We start from the raw sequence: 19700 nt of genomic DNA, 5'->3' as shown, positions 1-19700 counted from the left end.
AGTTAATATTATCTCAAATAAAGACATGAAATGTCATTATTGTCTCAAATAAAAGGCATAGAGTTGATATTATTTCAAATAAATACCTCAAGTGGCCTTATCAGATTCAAAAAAGAGGCCTAACTCGCCCGTTAGTAGGGACATTTTAGTCATTTAATAACTTTTTATTATTTTTTTCCTTTTTTGAGTTTTTCAAAAATAATTGAAACTAAATAAAAAGGATGAAAGCACTAGCGGGAGGGAGCCCATCCAATGCCTAGAGGGCAGCGACTGCGGTCGGCGAGGTCGCCAGCACTTTGGCGAGGACTAGCGCTCACCAAAGCAAGGAGGGAGCCCCGACCCTTCCCCAAATCTAGGTAAGGGTGGTCACTGCCCCTCTCTCGTGTCTGGGGGACAATCGCGACCCTCTACGGGTTTAGGGATATGGTGGCCAACCCTCCGTCGACCATCTCTTTGGACCGGTCGGGTCTGCCCTCACCTCCGGTCGGTGGGCTCACCAAGGCGCCAACGACCCCGCCGGCCAAAGCTGCATCCCCACCAGCTTTGGGGCAATGGTCACAAGCAGGAGGGCAATCTCCTAAGGCTTGTGTTTTTCTTTTTAAAATTTTTTTAAATAATTTAATTTAATTAAAAATTAGGTTAAAAGTATATTTTGACAAAAAAAAATCTCATCGGTTGGAATTTTTAGCTTGTCGGCGAGGTCAAACCTTGATTTAAAACTGTCATAGCTAGTTCATGCTCTTATTTGGAATACCGAGAGCGCTTCAGGCTTTTTATTTAAGAAGGTGGGAGTATTTGAGGTCCCTTTTTGGGAATTTTTCCAAAAAAAAATAGTTGTCCCATCCCAAATAAAGGGCAAAACTCCAAAAACCCCTCTTCGCAGGCCCCTTGTCTCCGACTCTGACCCACTCCCCATCGACAACGACACAAGCAGAGCCGCGAAGCTAAGGTTCGTTCAATCCCTTTCAATCTCGCGTTTCGAGGTTCGAATGCTATCCCGATTCTTAGTTTCTGTGCTGTTATCGAGTGGCGCAATTTCTGGTGAATACTCGTTGAGCTAGAGGACCAGTGACTCATCTTCCGGAGGTTCTTCCCTTTCTTTGTCTGCGGTTTTTAAGGGTTTTTCGGAATGAAGATGATGTGAAGGAATTTCTTCTTTCTTTTCCTTTTTTGAGCGATTTTCCTGGGAGTAAGTAGTACCTTCGATTGCTCCCTTCGCGTTACCCGGGTTGAATTCTGGCGCTTTGGTTTCTCAGATGGCTTTGAGAGGCGTCTGGCAGCTTCAAAAGCTGATTGTAAGCTATTGCGACTGGGGAGGGAGTAGCAGGGGCATCAGGTACGCTTTTTATACGACCGTGAATACAGCTGATGTTGAGTTGAGGTCTCGGAGTGCCATGCCTGAAGTCTCTGTTACCCGTTGTTGAGATTCGAGTTGTGTCTTGGCCTTGTGTTGTATCTGTTGAAAATCTTGCTTCCGCTAAGATTGTGCGGGATTCAATTCTATGGATTGTCTCATCTCTTTATGTGCCAATGCATTGGGTGGGATTGGATAGACATGAAATTATGCGGTGGTGCCTGCCAGATTATGGAAGCCTGCCTCCAGCAGTGGCCTCTCTGTTATGCTAGTTTACAGATGACTTAGGTCTGTCGGGCCTAAGGAGCATTAGTTCTGGAACCAAGGGAAGAAGTTTTTTGCATATAATGGCGGCTTGAAATGAATGAAGTTGCTGAAGATATGGGACTCTAGTTTTTGAGGTATCTAGATAATTAAAGCTTCTGCCTATAGAAAAGAAACTATAGAACTCAGATCTGTTCAGGAAGGAGCGAGTTGGTGGGGTTTCATCTACGAGGGCTTGCTATCTATCTTAAATGTTTGGTTCCTTGGATAATGTGGAAAGCTTGAAAATTGACCGAAGACGAAAAAAGATTGAACTTTGCACCAAGTGTTACTCTGCTTTTTTTTTTTGGTTTGGCAAGTGATACACCAAGTTCTACTTTTAAATGATATAAAATATTTTGGAAAGGAAGACTACAGGGGGGAAGCAGTGGAGGAAATCAATGGAAGACTGGAAAATTATGACAAGAATTGTGTTGATTGGAACAATCCATTAACCCACAATACTGCTGGTTTATCCATGTTGAGTACTCCGTCTAGCTCATACCTGCAAGATATGCAAAGATGCAGCTGTTGTCGATTTTTTGAAACCTAAACTAGATGGCCGGTTCAACTGATTGGACGGGGAGATCATGACCCGGTCCGATTTTTCTCATCTACATGGTTAGTTAAGAGCTGGTCAAACCCAGTGTTGACCTGGTTCAACCACTTGACCCGATGAACTGCCCATTGGTTGGACTGGAGCTTTGACCAAATTGCTGAGTTTGTGAAAAAATTTAAATAGTGGGGGTAGGTGGGGATCAACTGCTTGACCTCTTGTATATTGAGGAAGGCCTTATCCACCAGAGTGAGCGTTCCTCCTTTATGCTGCTAATGTGCATACTGAATATATAAAAATTCTTAATTTTCGAACTTTACTGACCCAGAGGTTCAACATATTGAACCAATTGACTCGGCAGCACAGACTGGTTCTTTGACCAGTCCAAACGCTGGCTGTCATAACCTAGGAAGCACCGATACTCTTTGGAGGTCTCTGTATCTTGTTGTGTCGTGTGTGATACTCTCCAACATTCCGATACTCTTTGACATGCGACTAACACATGGTCGACGCTCCATACACGCCAACGACACTTGAGTCCAGCATCCTGAAATGCGACATGCACGAGGCTAATTTTAAACATTTTCAATAAATTAGAGGTGAAAATGTAAATTTAAAAAATATATATACTTAAGCCATATATTTAGCCACCTCAGAATTAATATCCTACCTGCCCAAGAAAAACCTAATCGTGAATCCCTAACGGAAGAACAAGAAACTCACCGCTGATATTTTTATATATACATGATAATTTTTCATATGTATATATGAAAATATACATTTAATATACAACGTATTGGAATTCTCTATGTTTTTAAAAATCACGTGTCGGCATGTCGTGTCGGTGCTACATAGGTCATAACACACTTTTATGCTGCTCTTACCAGGATAAAGGACAATTACTGTACTTACACTACTATATTTTCGCTGTGATTTTGCCAATGGGGGTTATGTACCTTGACATTCAAATTGGCAGAAATTTCTAGAAAGAGGAAGTGTTATAATAAAAAATAGTTTGCTCGTTACCCATCCTTGTCTTGCCTCTTTTTAAACCTGTGATGACTATCATGAATGATTCAAAGGCTTTGCAAAGAGGTTACGCTCTGCATCAGTACGTGACAGGCATTCTGAAAATGCAGATTACACTGTGTTAACTCCCTCCAGCTTTATTACCATTTAGACTTCCATGAGTGAATGTTGATTACTTTCCCCTCCACTCTTTGAGATATTCTTAGGTTATTTTGGCCATATATAAGTATAGAAGACTATAGTGTAACCATTAAATTTCCTGTATAACATAGAAATGAAAACAGATCGAGAAAAGGATAATGTACATGGACTTCTCTAGCATTGCTTTCTACAAACAGCACTATGGCAATTGTGTTTCCTTCATTAATTGAAACATTTAGAGGGAATTTTTGTTTTTGCTATCCTCTGCAATAGATGGAAGCTTTGTCTAACTAGTATCTTTGTATGATAGGAACCAAGTATGCCTTCCTTTTGCAATTCAACTCCAGATGCTCTCTTTGCTTTCTAATCCGCCTGTTTTGAGCATGAGATGAAAGCATAAGTTGTCTTAAACGAAAGGAAAAAATGGGGACCAGGGATTGGCCCTATTTGTTGAGACCACTGGTCTTTGGGCTTTAGTCCTGGATTTCCCTGCCTCTTCCTTCTCAACCTTATGTCGTCGAAAGATACGAACGCTAGGACATGAAAATGCTAATTGTAGATCATCCATAGGATTCTAGGTTTTCTTTCTGCTCAAGTTGCCTAGTTTTAGCACATTTAAAAGTAAGATTCGAGTATGGTTCAATCAATGATTTCCAATCCTGAAATAATTTGTGATTGTGAAAATGAACTTCACTGGTGCGGCTGACTCTATCATGCTGAGGGTTATCAATGTCCCTTGTGGAAAATACTCATCTGAATGTTGAACAGGGATGGCTTTGCTTTTATAATGGAGAATCATCATTTGAATTCTTGGCAGAGCTTTTCCATGCCTCTTTTGTATGTCTGAACTTGATTATACATGGATCATCGGTGCTTTGGTGTCCATCCTTTTTTGTTTTCCAAGCATCACGATTCAGATTGAAAACATGAGACGAGGTGCTTAATTGAAACAGATTGATTAAACAGGAACCTGCCGATCTATCTTCTATTGTATCCTATCCCAGATGTAGGAGATAGATGCTTCTTCTTCCCTATATTACAACGAACATACAAATCTCCTCGTAAATTCTCTTCTTCCGCTTCTCTAGAGGAAATCGGTATTTCTTGGGAGACTGATAACCTAACTTGATCTCAAAATTCTACTAGAGACAAAGCGATCTACCCCAGTAGGAGGCTAAACTTTTGCCTAATTAGCTTTAGCGCGGGAGGAAAATACTCATCTGAATGTTGAACAGGGATGGTTTTGCTGTTATAATGGAGAATCATCGTTTGAATTCTTGTCAGAGCTTTTCCATGCCTCTTTTGTATGTCTGAAGTAAGAAGTCTCTGATTTCTTCATTAAACCTTTCCGCTCTCTTTGTCATGATGCGTTCATCTTCATCATGAATCATTATGAGTTGTAGGCTCAAATAGTAAACTACGGGTGATAGGCCGTTGGTCTTGCAATTAAACAAGCTGTTACCTGCATCATAAATTTTCATGAGCATCATAGTTTTGTTGACCATTGGCTTTTGCAACTTTCACAATTCTTTGGTGATGTGGATGGTTGTGATACAAAACATACATCTCAACTGTTTATTTAATTGTTCTTCGCTGATTGGAAGATCTTTGGGTCGATAGATCTGTCTCTTAGCAAAAGGTCATTTCCTGCATGAATTGTTAGTTCCAATACCATACATAAGCAATTTATCTTCTTGAAAATGTTGGCAGGGCATTTATGGAGTCTCATCTGCCAGCATTTAAGGAGGTTAACCCTCAGTTAGAAGTTGCTACTGAACTCATTCGTGGCCAGCATCCACATCTGAAGGGCTTTTATAGTAAGTCTCTCCCCACAACCCATTACCCTTTTATTGATGACCCTGTGCATTGGTCCATATTTTTAACCTTCATGTTAGTTTAAATTACCGAAAGTGGGAAGTTCTGCATACCCCTTGGTAATGGTTTGTTTGTCTGGATTTGCAGAGAACAAGAACCAGAGGGTGATCTGCGTGAAGAATATGAGCCCTGAGGACATCCTCCTACATGCAACCAGGCTGAGGAATGCACTAGGAAGAAAAGTTGTGAAGCTGAAGACAAGACATGTAACAAAGCACCCCAGCGTGCAGGGTACCTGGACAACTGCTCTCAAGTTTTGAGCTGCGAAATAACTGGTAAAAGGTTTCTGATTTGGAGTATTGCGGCATAAGTTATAATCGTGGGAATGGTGATCTCATGCGTGGTCCTTTTAAATTGCAAGCTGTAGTCATGGTTTAGAGGCTACAAATTTCATTGAATAGGAACGCTGCTTTCACTTTCGCGGATGGTGTATTTTTCATTTTTCTGGCTTTTTAGTTACCTTTTCTTTTCTAATTTCGAGAAATGTGTCGGAGGATCAGGAAGCGAATATTTAGGTCGTCTAGGATCATTTGACAGATGGAAGGCCTAACATGTGCTACAACATCATTTTAGTACATGAGATTGCAACAGCACTGAGAGCAAGTTCTCTTGATTTGTGGAACAGAACTCCAAAGAAAGAAAATGTTCTGTTCTCGCGGTTATTATGTTTTGGCTCGTGTGCAATTATCTGCATTACATGCATTTTCTTTTAATTTTGAATAGCAGGCAAATTCTCCATTATTTTCTTTTGTCTCGATTGATGAACTAAGTAGGAGAAAACTGTTGTATCTAGAGAGCAATTTGAGTCATAGAAAAGGTGATTAATTTGCATCTGAATCCCCTCCAGGAGACTGGTGCGGCGAGTATGCTTTACTGCAATCCAATCCAGGGGCTTGGAGCAATCATTTTTCGTCAATCCTGGGAAATCCCGAGGACGTGTGTTTGTTATTAATGTCGTGGTCCAACATTGTACCAAGCAGCAGTAGCTAGATTCCAATCCATGGCTTTGTTTGCTAGCTTAGTTTTAGGACTCTGGGAAGCATTTCCTAGAACGCTCGTCTTTTATCCTTTAGCGTGATATGTAGCTCCTTTTCGCATGAGTACTAACGAAAAGGGCCTGCATACGTAACTCTCATTTGTCCCATGGCCATAGTGTCATTGCCATAATTGATTTAGGACCTACGAGTTCACATATAAGGAAACAAATGTACAAATTTTGGTTGGGGAGATGGTAAAACATTGTGAGAATGTATAATTTTCCTGGAGTTACGAGGGTGGTTAAAGTGGGTAGCATATAATCAATTCTCTCTAGTGAAACCCTGTGGACCCTTTCTCATCTGTGATTTTTGGTGTCGGTAAGTACAAAACGTTTGCAACGGGCGTGACTCGTTTAACCTGTGTCGTAGTTGGAGAAAAGACCTCGACTCGGTCGAGTCAAACCAATGCTGCAGTCGGTTTGGCTTGCGGGTGCTTCTTTGGAAGTCGCGGTCTCTCATGGTCAAGATTTCTCGAGATTTCTCGAAACCGCGATTCTTGTCAATGTGGAACAGCACCAAAAATGTGGCTGCTTTTAGTCCCATTTGCTTTGATGCGAAATTGGACAATCGCCATTTTAACGTCCAAACAGAGAACCCGGCGAATGCGACCGTATGGATGTAACTATAAACCTAAGTATGACGGTCGGAGGAAAGTACAAACAAAATCAAGACAAGGAATTCTCTCTAAATGGTTTGCTCTAGAGGGTGGTGCTAATTTAGGGATTTTGCTATCGAGTTTTCTCGGGATATTTGTTAGTATGCCTAACGAGGAAATGTTAGATTTTATGAGCAGTAACTGTGTCCATCCTTGAAACGGTTAATCCATTGGAAATTCCGATCGTTTTGATTTGACTGCTTATCAGCAAGTGCCTAGATGCCACTTTTTAAACCAAAATCTTAATGATAAAAGCATGACATCTTCGACCAAAAAAAGAAAAGCATGACATCGCAAGTGTGCATTTGATTTTGATGGGCTCGTATTAATTACTCGAATTTACATTTATATTGAATTGGGTCGAACAAAGATTGGTTAGCTAAAAAAGGATAAAAAAATTATGGAAGTATAAAATAGACGAAAAAATTATCAAAAAAATTATAAATATAATGAAATGGTGCCAATTCAGTCTTTTTTGGTAGTTCTTCCTAAATTTAACAAAGAAATATTGCTACATTGACTTAATGCTTGAACACTAATTAACCTAATCGGTAGATTTGGTTGAATCAAAATCGACCTTAATAAACGCGATGTGGATCAATATTCAATACCTTATTCTCAAAGTCTGCCACCTTACGCAACATACCAATTCAATAAATCAGTCTTATTTCAGAAAACATTATTCTTTCTATTAAGACCATTCCTGAAAGACATTATTAGATAAACCAAGATTACTCTGATCAGACTAAAGTTACTCGAACATGAACGAATTTATTTCTGCGAATTTCCGTTGAAGTCTTAGGCATTCTTTTCTGTTTAATTTAGGATGGTGATTATCTGATATGATATACTTGAGCAATACTTCATCATCTGACTGAGTCATATAGCTCATAAAATTGTCTCATACATAAGCTGTGCTAAGAGGCAGCAAGAGTAAACACAGTCTGCTGCGGAAGCAAATGATTAAACAATAAAATGAACAAAATAATTGAATAGATCGAAGACCAAATTTACGTGGTTCGATCGGTGTGATCCACGTCCACGGAAGATCTAGCGATATAACAGAGATTGCAACCACACTTAAATCGGTCAAATGCTCTCAATGTCTCGTGACCTCAATTATACCCAATAGCCTCACATAGTATTTAGCCCCACAATTTCTCACGAAATAATCTCTCAATTTTATGAAGGAATTGACAAAATTTTAACACAAGATTTTCATAACTTCAAACACTCGAAATGTAATTCACAAGTAGAAGTTCTTGTTTAATACTCTTCACAAGAAGTCAAGCTTCTTACATATAGAAGAGATTTGGACCCAACATAGAAAACTTATGCAAACTAGGTAGCCACTTAAATAGGAAATCGACTCCAACGAAGAAACCTTATACTCAAGCCGGGGACATATTTTCAAAGGGAGGTGCTATTTTCACCTGCTATATAACTCAATCCACTCCCATTTTATATTGAAAAGATAAATCTGCCCTCAATCTTTAATGCAATTTTAAGTGATGGCCCCCGCATTTCACATGTTTTGTTCTTTAGCGTATTAAAGAAAATGCATTCTCAGATATTCCTATAACGTTTTACTTGCTCTTTGTAAAATTATCTCTCTAATACTAAGGAAAAAAGACATCCTCTGACATAGTATAAATTTGAAAAAATCTCTTTGTATCTATTTTTCACCCTCGTATCTCAAAAGCTCTCTATCGTCACGAACCTTTATTAATTTCATTACTCTGTAATATGTATGGTCTTTTTGTTTTCTATATCAAAGAATTTACATTTTACTTACTATATTGTTGAGATATTTTTACATAGAGCATGTAAGCCGGTAGAGGAATATATATGAATATACTGAAATTATTATGCACAATGAGGTATCTCGATATTTTTTCGTAAACAGTTCACAGATGATATTAGTTTTTGTCAATCAAAAGTAATAATATTTCATTGGAAACTTTCAACAACAAAAAAAATTCTTTCTTTGTATGATGTTTTGATTTTAGTAAATTCCATCGACTTAACGATTTATCCATATATTTGATGGACAACATACGAAAGAACTAGACTTCTTGGAAATTGACAAAACAAATTCTTATGGAAGTAACATCTCACAATAAATATAAACATAGTGCCTTTGATATGAATAAAAAATCTACAATAAACAAATACTAAACATATGAAATTCTTAAGTATTATAGGTAGATCTAACATAGATAGAAAAATAAAAATAAAAAGGAAAAGTAAATGAATTATGGACCACCCATTTAAATTGCAACTAAACGATAGAGGGCGATTTTGTCTTTTTGGATGAAAATTCGATGAATTTAGTCATATAAATAGTGAAAATAGCCCGGCCCATTCAAAACTCCCAACTTACAATTTAATTCCCACAAATTAACTCCACAAATCTCTCTCACTCTCTCTCTCTCTCTCTCTGGGGAATGGGAGACGATGCGGGGAAGAAGATGGAGGAGGCCCTGCTGCTGAAGGAGAGACCAGAAGAAAGAGATGGTCCCCATGACGATCCCGAGAAGAAGAAGAAGAAGAAGAGAGAAGGAGGCACAAGCTGGTCAGCTTCATGCTGTGCATGGCCACGGAGGAGAGTGTTTTGGGAGGAAGTGAAGAGTGTGGGCCAAGTGGCGGGCCCGATGGTGGCGGTGACGCTGTCGCAGTACTTGCTCCAGGTGATCTCCGTCATGATGGTGGGCCATCTAGGCGAGCTCTCCCTCTCCAGCACCGCCATCGCCGTCTCTCTCGCCAGCGTCTCCGGCTTCAGCCTCCTCGTACGTTCTCTCTCTCTCTCTCTCTCTCTCTCTCTCTCTCTCTCTCTCTGTGACATGTTTCTGCATCGAACATGGAACATCATCGGCGTTCTTTGGATTCATTGAATGCGGGAAAAAAAAAAAAATCTTTAGCCATATTTGTTGTTTTGCCTGCGCAGTCTGTATTCTTCTTTCTGGTCATATTTGTTTCTATCTTCCTTACACGTCTAATCGTTTCATCTTCTTATTTTCCTTTTTGCGTTCTTTTCTAACTCCTCGACGGGAGTGAAGTACGTAGTTTCCTGCGGATTATCTGGGATCCGATCAGTGCGTTAATCTGGTTTTTGAAATGGTCACACTCCTAAAAAAGTAATACGCATCGACTCTGTATTTTCTTGAATAATGTCAAGCGTCTTACGTTGTTTATAAGCCAGTGTTATACGAAATTTTACGCTGAGATTGCTCTAATTTCACGGGGACGGGTTTCGAATTCGAGCACCCGGGTCGCTGTGGCGACACAAATTTGTATGATTTTAAACTATTTTGAATGTGATTATTTGCCTAATATTACAAAAATTAATGTGGAGTCCGCATATACAACTAGTGAGTGTAAAGCACTTACTAGTAGTGTTATTTATTTCTTTATTTTTTTTTTCCATTTTCTCATTTGTCTTCCTTTCTTCATAGTAATCAGAAAACCCCAGACGAAATGGATCATAATGAAGAATCTTCTGATGACAGTTTAACCGAACAGATTATGGGAATATGACTGCTCTTTTTCCTTTTGCCTTTTGCAACTCATTTTCGACAATCCGATCATTTCGACAATCCTAAATCAGTACATCTCTCGAGTGTCAAAGATTTCCTGCAGAAGTGGAACCCGATCGATCACAACTTAGTTAGGACTGGCATATAAGGCCTTCCCTGCAGGGAATATACAATCAAATCGTCGTCTAATTAGTCACTACTCTAGCGTGTGCACGAGAGTGGGTAACATTTTAAGGCACCAGCAAGTCTAGTCTTGATTAGAGATACACTCAAAAATAGAAGTACGACTTTTTCCCGCTTTGAAGGAGCATTTTCATTTGGGTCAAACTGTTTTTAGTCGTTGCCTTAGCCAACAAGCTGATGAAATGAGCAGTTTTTCGGTTAATTAATCCCCGTCAATGATGGAATTAACAGGTATGATTTGTTTCTTGGAAAGAGCTTGGAAAGCTACTTTTCCTGTTCATGGTCTCTGTTACCCAAGATTCTTGAAATATCTGGAAGTTGGTTTATTATCACATAATCAAGGTTTATATCCATCTTCTTGATCTAGAAGCAGGAAAGCTCGATTTAGATTACTTAAGAGAGCAGCACACGTCAGTTGCGACAAATATTTATCGAGTCGATATGAAATTCTGGCCTAGCAGGACTTGTGCGGCGACAATCCTTTCCGCTGGCATTTATTTCTGCCACGAATGTCAATTTGAACAAGCTGTTTCAGAACTGAGACATTAGAGGAACATGTGTTTACCCTTCCCTTTGTTGTATCTTTCAAGTGATTGCACAGAATGTGATCGTGGGTTCAAGATCTTGTTCTCAACTTGAATAATTTAAAAGCTCGTCGAGAAATATATACCAATGTGTGATGGAAAGAGTATAAATTCAAGCGGCGATTGGGTGAGTCTCGGTACGTTCTCGGCTTCATCATCTGTCGAATCTTCTCCTTTTTCAGGCATTCTCCTGTTGCAATTGCTTTGTACCTTTTGATGTTCAGCTAATGACATTGGTATTTGACTATGGCCAATGCTAATTGTTTGGCTCTCATGTCGTAATAGCTGGGAATGGCCAGTGCTCTGGAGACACTATGTGGACAAGCTTATGGAGCTCAACAGTATCACAAACTAGGGAATCAGACATATACTGCAATTTTCTCCCTGATTCTGGTCTGCTTCCCTATATCTGTCCTATGGATATACATGGGAAAGACGCTCACATTCATTGGCCAGGACCCTCTGATTTCTCTTGAAGCCGGCAAGTTCACGGCTTGGCTTGTCCCTGCACTCTTTGCTTATGCTACTCTTCAGCCGCTCATCCGCTACTTCCAGACGCAAAGCCTCATCATGCCGATGCTCGTGAGTTCTTGTGCCACCCTCTGTATCCACGTGCCGCTTTGCTGGGTTCTTGTGTTCAGGTCAGGGCTGGACAACCTGGGTGCTGCACTGGCCATCAGTGTTTCCTATTGGTTGAATGTGGTTTTCTTAGGGGTGTACATGAAGTACTCTCCTTCCTGCGCGAAAACCCGTATGCCAGTTTCCATGGAGCTATTTCTAGGGATCAGCGAGTTCTTTCGCTACGCTGTGCCCTCTGCAGTGATGGTTTGGTGAGCCGGTTACTTGTCGTGGACATTGTTTGCTGCTTTTTACTTTGAAATGCACTCAAAGTTTGATAATCTTTGAGCAGTTGATCATTAAAAGACTTCTTAGTTTTGGGCCACTTCTTGAAAGAAAAGCACATTGTTATTATTATTATTATTATTATTTTGGTCGCTAAAGAAATGCACATTATTTATTAATCTGTAGAGTTAGCAAATTTGGGCAAAATAGATCATTGCTTTATTTTTAGAGAAATAGTTTGGTATAAAGGCTATCTATGGTAACATTGGCATGACTAACCCTTCTTCCTATTTTTCCTTCTTGATTTTACTGCAGTCTTGAATGGTGGTCTTTTGAGCTGCTGATCTTGCTTTCTGGGATATTGCCAAATCCGCAGCTTGAAACTTCAGTTCTGTCTGTGTGGTACATACTCTATTTTGTCAATTACCATCTTCAGTTTGACCCCAAAAAAAAAAATTACCATCTTCAGAATGTGAGTCTTTTCATCTGAAATGGCACAAATGTTGCCATTCAGGAATGGAAGGGCTTAGAATTCAAATGTGCTAACTAGCTCTTTTTGGTTCCTAATCAGTCTAAATACCATAGCTACACTCTACACAATACCATATGGACTTGGCGCTGCAGGAAGGTATGATCTAATTCAGTGATACCTAAAACTCCGCAAGCTCAAGCACCACTTCCACATGATAAGATCTGATACCTCGGTCTTTCAAACTCATTGTAGCACAAGAGTTTCAAATGAATTAGGAGCTGGAAACCCGGAAGCTGCCCGTCTTTCTGTTTACGCCACGCTATTTCTCGCCGTTACCCAAACAAGCATCGTGAGCACGATCCTTTTCATTTGCCGGCGTGTTTTTGGCTACACGTTCAGCAATGAAGAGGAAGTTGTGGACTATGTGTCTAAGATGGCTCCTCTAGTTTGCTTGTCTGTCATCTTGGACAGCTTGCAAGGAGTGCTTTCAGGTTGAATATCTATGTTCGCTTTGGACTAATCAGGTTTTTCACTTATCGGAGCTTCCGATTTGCAACCTTAAACTGGTCGTTTTTGAGCAGGTATTGCTAGGGGATGTGGGTGGCAGCACATAGGAGCATTTGTCAATCTAGGTTCGTTTTATCTTTGCGGCATTCCAGTGGCTGTTGTTCTAGGTTTTTGGGTGAAATTAGGAGGAATGGGCCTTTGGATAGGGATTCAAACCGGTTCTCTCATGCAAACGGTTCTCCTATCAATTGTGACAAGCTGTACAGACTGGGAAGTGCAGGTAAACTTCTCGTCTTTGCACTGAGCTACGGTTGCAGGGCATCGGGGATAATCATAAGTACCATAGTCATAACCCGTGAAGTTGCTTGTAGGTCTGATGGTCATATGCATCACACTTCATAAGTTGAAGATTTCCACTTTTCTTGCTTTTCAGGCAAGTAAAGCCAGGGAGAGGATATTTGAGGGAAGACGTTCAGAGGACAATATGCTGATGTGAACCTCTAGTGGTATTCCAGGAGTGAAACTGTCGTATTGCTGCTTCTACTCAAATTCAATTTCTTCTCTGGTCTTCAACTTCAAGTGCCAATCATTGTGTAGTCTAGGTCTAGGAAGCTCGTTGGTGAAAAAAATCCAATAGTACTATATAAGTACTATTCTTTCCTATTAACTATGTTGAGATCTACTTTTTCTATGAATAGATTGCAACTACATGCATGAATGACCGTCCTCTTATCTTAACACCATCTGTGGATACCTTTTCGTCCATTGAAGGAGATAAAAACGAAAAGTCATATTTCTTGGAAACAAGGTAAATTTTTGGTCCTTATAGCTTGGAGACGCAAGGGAAAACATAGACTCTGTCTGTACAAGCAGAATGAGGCATATGTGAAAGGTTGCAAAGACTGATCTCGGACAGCTGGTGTTATACTGGTCTTGTTAATCTCTCTCTCTCTCTCTCTCATTTGGGCACCGCAGCGGGAGTTGAGATTCTTCGTTGTGCTTCCAAATCATTGGTTATTGACATCGCGGAGGGGGCACGGTTGACTTGGGTGGTGAAATCCAACTTCCATGAATTCTCAAAGTTTATGTAACATAGTAGATATCAACATGGATGTCACTTTCCTTCACCCAAAAAAAACAAACACGGATGTCACTTTCCAATTAACATTTGGCTGTTTTCTTTCTTTATCGTCCTAAGACACAGAAAAGGCAAGTTGCAAGTTGTTGTAGCTTCCCCCAATGGACGATAAGATCTGTGTTTTGTCCCTTTGTTCTCATTAGCCATCTGCGACCACATATTGAAGGGGACAAAAACAATGCTTATAATGAAAGACCAAACAAATAAATAAATAATTGAGCTTCTTTATACCCGGTACTGCCTTATTTACCTGAACTTCCCTCACTCCTAAGAGCATCTCTTCCAGCTATATGATTCATTTTGACTAGAATGGTTAATTTTATCTTTTCTTAATCTGTCATGTCAATGTGTTTCGGGTACATTTCACATGAACAGCAGTGCATGAGATCCATGATTAGATCAGAAAGAAATATGAAGACCAATTCAAGGAGAACTAAGGCTTGATGTAGCGTACAAATATGACCACAATCTACAGAAGTTCACGAGTTTGATACCTCCTTTTGGAACGAGTAGATGGTTATCGAACACGACAAGATACGGCTTGACGAAGCTAAATCATGTCGAGCAGGAGATGCACATTCCTGGACCTACTGAGAGAGATACCCACAAGACCAAGGTGAAAAGAACCAAGAAGAGACCAACCAAATGAACTTAGCCGAGAGTAATTTATTCAGACTCTCGTGCCGACTTTTTCTAGGAGCATATATTTCCAAAGGGTAGCATCATACTTGCTTCCCACAAAAAAGGAAATTCCATAAACAGAAGAAACCAAAACTAAGAAGTGGTTGATAATAAAATACGCATACTTCAGGCCATCAAACAGGAAACCTAAAGACATTCCATAAGCTTGATTATAGAATGTCTTCCGGAGGCACTAAAGGACAGTGGGATAAAATTTGAATCTACGTCTAGATATGATGACTCAACATATACATAATGGACCAAAATCTCGGTTACTGAAAAACTGATGCAAACCCGATTTAATCTGGCGTAGAATGCTAAGTTCCTGCGAGGTCTATCCAAATGACATTTGAGATGATGTGAAATCATACGTATCGGCATTTGAGGAGATGAAAGACTTTCAAAAAGGGCTTGTTTGAAGGGAAATGAGCTATAAGCTCAACGCAAACTTAGTTACAATAGATTTGATCCATTAAACGTGACAGAAAAGAAATAGACCATGTTGCCATGTCAGAAAGAACATACAACTGAAAATCTGGGAAACCTTTTACTCTTTATCCGACATGCTCTTGGTTACGATCCATATCAATCAGGGCCGTCCTCAAATTTCGAAACCTATTACTCATTAGTCTCTGTAATAATACATTCTGGAGCAATGTACCGGACAATTTGCAAGACACCAATGTGGAATGGTGACTGTTGAGGGCGAGAATCTGGGCAAGAAAACACACTGAGGAGAATCTTGATGTTTCCTTCCTGAACCATGGTCAAAGGGATCACTAATTCCTCGTTGCCTCCTCCATTAAAGAACAAGCCTGTGGAATATTCTGTTAACTCACGCCCGAGTCCTCGGAGCCCTCAAGTTAACCTAAATTGGCGTGATGATTTGTTTAATTACACCCCCAAAGAACACCAAATAATGCAGCCTCGTTGTTGAACCCTCCCAACGAAATGACAAGAACGAAATCGCTATAGAAGAATACAAGTGGGAAAAAGAAAAGAACGAAAATAGTTTCGACTAGGTCGATCAATTCTAAGGAACAACCCAAAATGAGGAAAAACCGGACACTTTCCAGCATATATCACAAAGGCCAAAACCCCTTCTTTGTTTGTTCAGTTACTAGAATAAAGCCGGTCCTTATTCTGTCCCTGGAATGTCAATGTCCCATGGCTATGTCCGTCACATTGTGGCTACAAAAACAATTTAGAGCCCATTCCTCTGTTCCAAACTCTTCCTATCCAAATCATCCCTAGAGAGTTCGGCACAAAATAGAACTTTTTCAATGGCTGCTTTCTCTTGCTTAATATCCTTTCCAATTTGGTGCTCCTCAGGCAGAAAGGGCAATGACCCGAGCAAGCAAAACTTGAGCAGCATCAAGATCATTGGCACTTCAAACAGGACATGGACCAAGGTTGACAGCACATTGAGGCAAACATATGGCATCGCCACGACGTTTGGTTCCGTTGCTTCGGTTGTGGACAATGGCTACATAGATAAAGAGAGAGTGAGGCAGAACATTCCCACAAAGAAGCAGTTCGTTGACTCACATCGCCAGGGAGTCATAACTGATGGGGGTGTCGGGTACCGGCAGACAGTCGTGATTCGGTCTTATGAAGTTGGTCCTGACAAGACCGCCACCATTGAGAGCATCCTAAACCTCTTCCAGGTGATTGAAGTGACATGTTCTTGATGACTTCCATTTTAAATTTGTGGGAGCATAGAAAATTTGGTGAAAAATTTTACAGACTGAGCATGACGTTCAGCTTGTGAAATTGTAGGAAACGGCATTAAATCACGTGTGGATGTCGGGTCTTTTGAGCAATGGATTCGGGGCAACGCATGGAATGATGAGGAACAATCTGATATGGGTTGTGTCAAGAATGCATGTTCAAGTTGATCACTACCCCATTTGGTTAGTTCCATTACCAGTCATGATTAACCACTTTCATGTAAGGACTCAAAACTTTTACTTGAGTTCATGAGAGTCCTTAATGTGAAAACATTCCACCTAGTAACGATTCCGAACTGAACTTGTAGCACTCTCTTTTGCAAGACTAACTGCTACAGTATGAATACAACCGTTATGTCCAGACGATGATTAGAACTAATTCTTCCATGCTTCTATGCCACTTCAGGAACTGCGAAATTGTTTTTAACTGTTCACCTGCTTTAGTTTTCAGCAACCTTTCAGGTAATTAATAAATAGAACCTTGATCACTAGACGGATAAGGGATGTAGATCACAAATTTTGGTTTGGCCAAACTCTCCAGGAGCTCATATGCGGGATATTCTTCACATCAATGAGCATGAAGTTTTAGGCTTGTAGGAATAAAATCCGGTATACCATATTGATATTGAATTCCCAAGTTGTTGTTAAGATACGTGAACATGAAGCTTTAACAACATATCCTGCAGGGGCGAAGTGGTTGAAATTGACACATGGGTTGGAGCATCAGGGAAGAACGGCATGAGCCGAGACTGGCTGATCCGCAGCCAAGCTTCAGGAGTGACTTTTGCTCGGGCAACCAGGTATGAGTTGGAAATCTCTTCGATCTTTTTAGTCGACTGCATATATACTGTAATCTTGCTGATGATTCACACAAATGTAAAACAGCACTTGGGTGATGATGAATCAGCAAACAAGGCGACTCTCAAAAATGCCGGAGGAGGTGAGGGCTGAGATCTCGCCATGGTTTATAGAGAAGCAAGCAATCAAAGAGGACAATCCAGACAAAATAGTCAAGCTGGACAGTAAAGCTACATATGTGAACTCTGATTTGAAAGTAATTCGATCTCAAACCGCGAAAAATATATTCTCAAGATAGTTCCTGTGCATTTATCATTTATGATAGTTGCTTTTCAGCCGAAGAGAAGTGACTTGGACCTGAACCGCCATGTGAACAATGTTAAATATGTGGGATGGATGCTTGAGGTAATTGCCTTCATTGTAGAGTCTGAGATTCATCCTTTTGATTTCTGCAACCATATGGGCTCTCTGCCTGAGTAGATGTCTAACTATCAAATTTTGTCGGCAGACAATCCCGGATGAGTACTTGGAAGCTCACCAGCTTTCTAGTATAATACTCGACTATCGAAGAGAGTGTGGGGGTTCAGACACAGTTCAGTCGCTTTGCGAACCCGATGCTGACGGAATTCGCCAGAGCGGTGTTCAGCACGATAGTAGTCAGGTTAACCTGATCAATGGATTTTCCCTGGCATCTGAAATCTTCCAGGGAAGTGGACTCCTGGGATCGTTCGGCAAGACGATGATGCCTTTGAAGTACACACACCTCCTCCAGATCAATGGCGAGTCTGAAAGCGAGGAGATCGTTAGAGGAAGGACCACGTGGAAGAAAAAGATTACTTCCATGCCGTTTCCACCTAGTTAAAAAGCGCAGTAGATATCTTGTAGGGGGATTTAGTAAGCCGATCCTTTTTCGAAGCATGACTACATCCTTGGCCTCACTCCAGTTGCATCGGGGCATTTCAGGGGAGGAGTTTAAGATGGATCCGCTCTATATCCCAAGAATTTGTCGATTGCGTTTGATTCAGATACGAAATTTCCTAGAAGCTAGTGATTGTGTGTGAATAAAGAGCCAGATGTACAGACCCTGGAACCGTGACGTGCTGGTTGTCAGGGAAAAGGCTTCTTCTTCAGCCGATGATCCTGCAGTCGCCGGTGTACATGCGTCAACAAGACACTGTTTGCACTACCCAATTGGGTATTTATGAAGATTGTCCTACTTGAAGTCGAAGTTCATCATCTCTTTGTTCAGCATATGTCATTTGTAAACATATGCTGTTATGGAGTAAAAAAGTCTCATTACTACAGCTGATCTAAGTATATAACGATGAAATTATATTAAGAAAGAGTGAATCAAATGCCTTATACATAAGGATAAACTTGTACACAGGGCAACTCCGAACCAGTGGTACTAGAAAGAGGGAATCAAAATCTTCGAAGATTTTCAAAGAATTTTATGAAGGATTGGACCTCTAATGAACCGTTTGTTACGGTGAAATCGCTAATCCATTCCTTTGTATATTCCTACCAAGGTTCTTCACATCCGCGCTAGGAAGTTTGCAGAGAAAGGTATCATCGTTCAGCATTATGTCGAAGTATGCTTCTTGGTTTCACTGCAATTAGCTAACTGCAGAAACTTCTCCCTTCTATATACCAAAACTGCTTCGGCACTATGATTTCTCGACTTTAATTTCTGCTGAAGAGCATGAAAAGGGAAAGCACAGTTTATGCGTCCGCAACATAATCTTGTCAGCATTTCATTCGAACAGAGGCCATTCCAAATTCAGCATGGTGCAAATCTCTTCTGAAGACTCTTAAAAACGTAGTGCTTAATTACATTATCACTAATTTGAGGAAAAAAAAATATTAGAAGGAAAAGAAAACTCCCACAGCCGCTTTATCTCTTTCTTGGAATCAAAACAATTACATATGGTCGGCGTCCCATTACGCAAACGTTAACACTGCTTAATTTAGTGCAGGTACTTAGTCCAGTATACAAACAACAGGTAGGACAGAGACATCCTCCGGACATATCTCCTTTCCAATTATTCCAAAGGCTGCCCTTGTCGTCGACATGATTAAATAGGTTTTTCATGCATAAACAGATCACGACAGTTTTATCTTGTCCGCAATCCATCAAGAGACTCTAGAATTTGAAGGCAAGAGACTAAAACAAGGAACAAGTACCATCAAATCAGCCGACAATCATGAGAGAAGTGAAACAAATGAACACGGGCCACTTTCATTCTGGCGAACTCAAAAGAGGACGAGAATAATCGCA

At 40.3% G+C, this 19700-nt stretch overlaps 3 protein-coding genes across 6 annotated transcripts; all 3 read left to right on the top strand.

Annotated features, from left to right (window-relative positions):
* Positions 1 to 872: 872 nt before the first annotated feature.
* On the top strand, positions 873 to 5677 carry LOC115740028 (54S ribosomal protein L51, mitochondrial). 4 transcript variants are annotated; one of them, XM_030673378.2, is made up of 4 exons: positions 873 to 949; positions 1257 to 1336; positions 5094 to 5200; positions 5346 to 5677. In XM_030673378.2, the coding sequence occupies exons 2-4, from the start codon at positions 1257 to 1259 to the stop codon at positions 5516 to 5518; spliced, it is 360 nt and encodes a 119-aa protein (XP_030529238.1). In that variant the 5' UTR covers positions 873 to 949; the 3' UTR covers positions 5519 to 5677. The 4 variants fall into 4 exon arrangements, with proteins under 4 accessions (XP_030529238.1, XP_030529241.1, XP_030529240.1 ...); XM_030673381.2 differs by having other exon boundaries at positions 933 to 983; XM_030673380.2 differs by lacking the exon at positions 873 to 949 and adding an exon at positions 1015 to 1068.
* A 3703-nt stretch (positions 5678 to 9380) lies between these two features.
* Positions 9381 to 13766, top strand: LOC115740027 (protein DETOXIFICATION 12-like). Its single transcript, XM_030673377.2, has 7 exons — positions 9381 to 9739; positions 11539 to 12083; positions 12412 to 12498; positions 12668 to 12724; positions 12821 to 13059; positions 13150 to 13355; positions 13509 to 13766. Exons 1-7 carry the CDS (start codon positions 9398 to 9400, stop codon positions 13569 to 13571), a joined length of 1539 nt encoding a protein of 512 aa, XP_030529237.1. The 5' UTR covers positions 9381 to 9397; the 3' UTR covers positions 13572 to 13766.
* A 2411-nt stretch (positions 13767 to 16177) lies between these two features.
* On the top strand, positions 16178 to 18336 carry LOC115739968 (palmitoyl-acyl carrier protein thioesterase, chloroplastic-like). The gene is made up of 6 exons (XM_030673286.2): positions 16178 to 16561; positions 16674 to 16807; positions 17311 to 17424; positions 17510 to 17678; positions 17759 to 17827; positions 17931 to 18336. Exons 1-6 carry the CDS (start codon positions 16178 to 16180, stop codon positions 18282 to 18284), a joined length of 1224 nt encoding a protein of 407 aa, XP_030529146.1. The 3' UTR covers positions 18285 to 18336.
* The last annotated feature ends 1364 nt before the right edge of the window (positions 18337 to 19700 follow it).

The sequence above is a fragment of the Rhodamnia argentea genome, chromosome 5, assembly GCF_020921035.1.
Source record: "Rhodamnia argentea isolate NSW1041297 chromosome 5, ASM2092103v1, whole genome shotgun sequence".
Classification (NCBI taxonomy): domain Eukaryota; kingdom Viridiplantae; phylum Streptophyta; class Magnoliopsida; order Myrtales; family Myrtaceae; genus Rhodamnia; species Rhodamnia argentea.
This window is presented reverse-complemented; position numbering and strand designations above follow the sequence as displayed.

Coding starts and splice junctions, on each gene's coding strand:
- LOC115739968 (XM_030673286.2), top strand. CDS start 16,178: ATGGCTGCTTTCTCTTGCTTAATATCCTTTCCAATTTGGTGCTCCTCA. Junction 17,425..17,509: donor ACTTTTGCTCGGGCAACCAG/GTATGAGTTGGA, acceptor AATGTAAAACAG/CACTTGGGTGATGATGAATC. Junction 17,828..17,930: donor ATGTGGGATGGATGCTTGAG/GTAATTGCCTTC, acceptor TTTTGTCGGCAG/ACAATCCCGGATGAGTACTT.
- LOC115740028 (XM_030673378.2), top strand. CDS start 1,257: ATGGCTTTGAGAGGCGTCTGGCAGCTTCAAAAGCTGATTGTAAGCTAT. Junction 1,337..5,093: donor GGGAGTAGCAGGGGCATCAG/GTACGCTTTTTA, acceptor AAATGTTGGCAG/GGCATTTATGGAGTCTCATC. Junction 5,201..5,345: donor ACATCTGAAGGGCTTTTATA/GTAAGTCTCTCC, acceptor CTGGATTTGCAG/AGAACAAGAACCAGAGGGTG.
- LOC115740027 (XM_030673377.2), top strand. CDS start 9,398: ATGGGAGACGATGCGGGGAAGAAGATGGAGGAGGCCCTGCTGCTGAAG. Junction 9,740..11,538: donor TCTCCGGCTTCAGCCTCCTC/GTACGTTCTCTC, acceptor ATGTCGTAATAG/CTGGGAATGGCCAGTGCTCT. Junction 12,084..12,411: donor CCCTCTGCAGTGATGGTTTG/GTGAGCCGGTTA, acceptor ATTTTACTGCAG/TCTTGAATGGTGGTCTTTTG.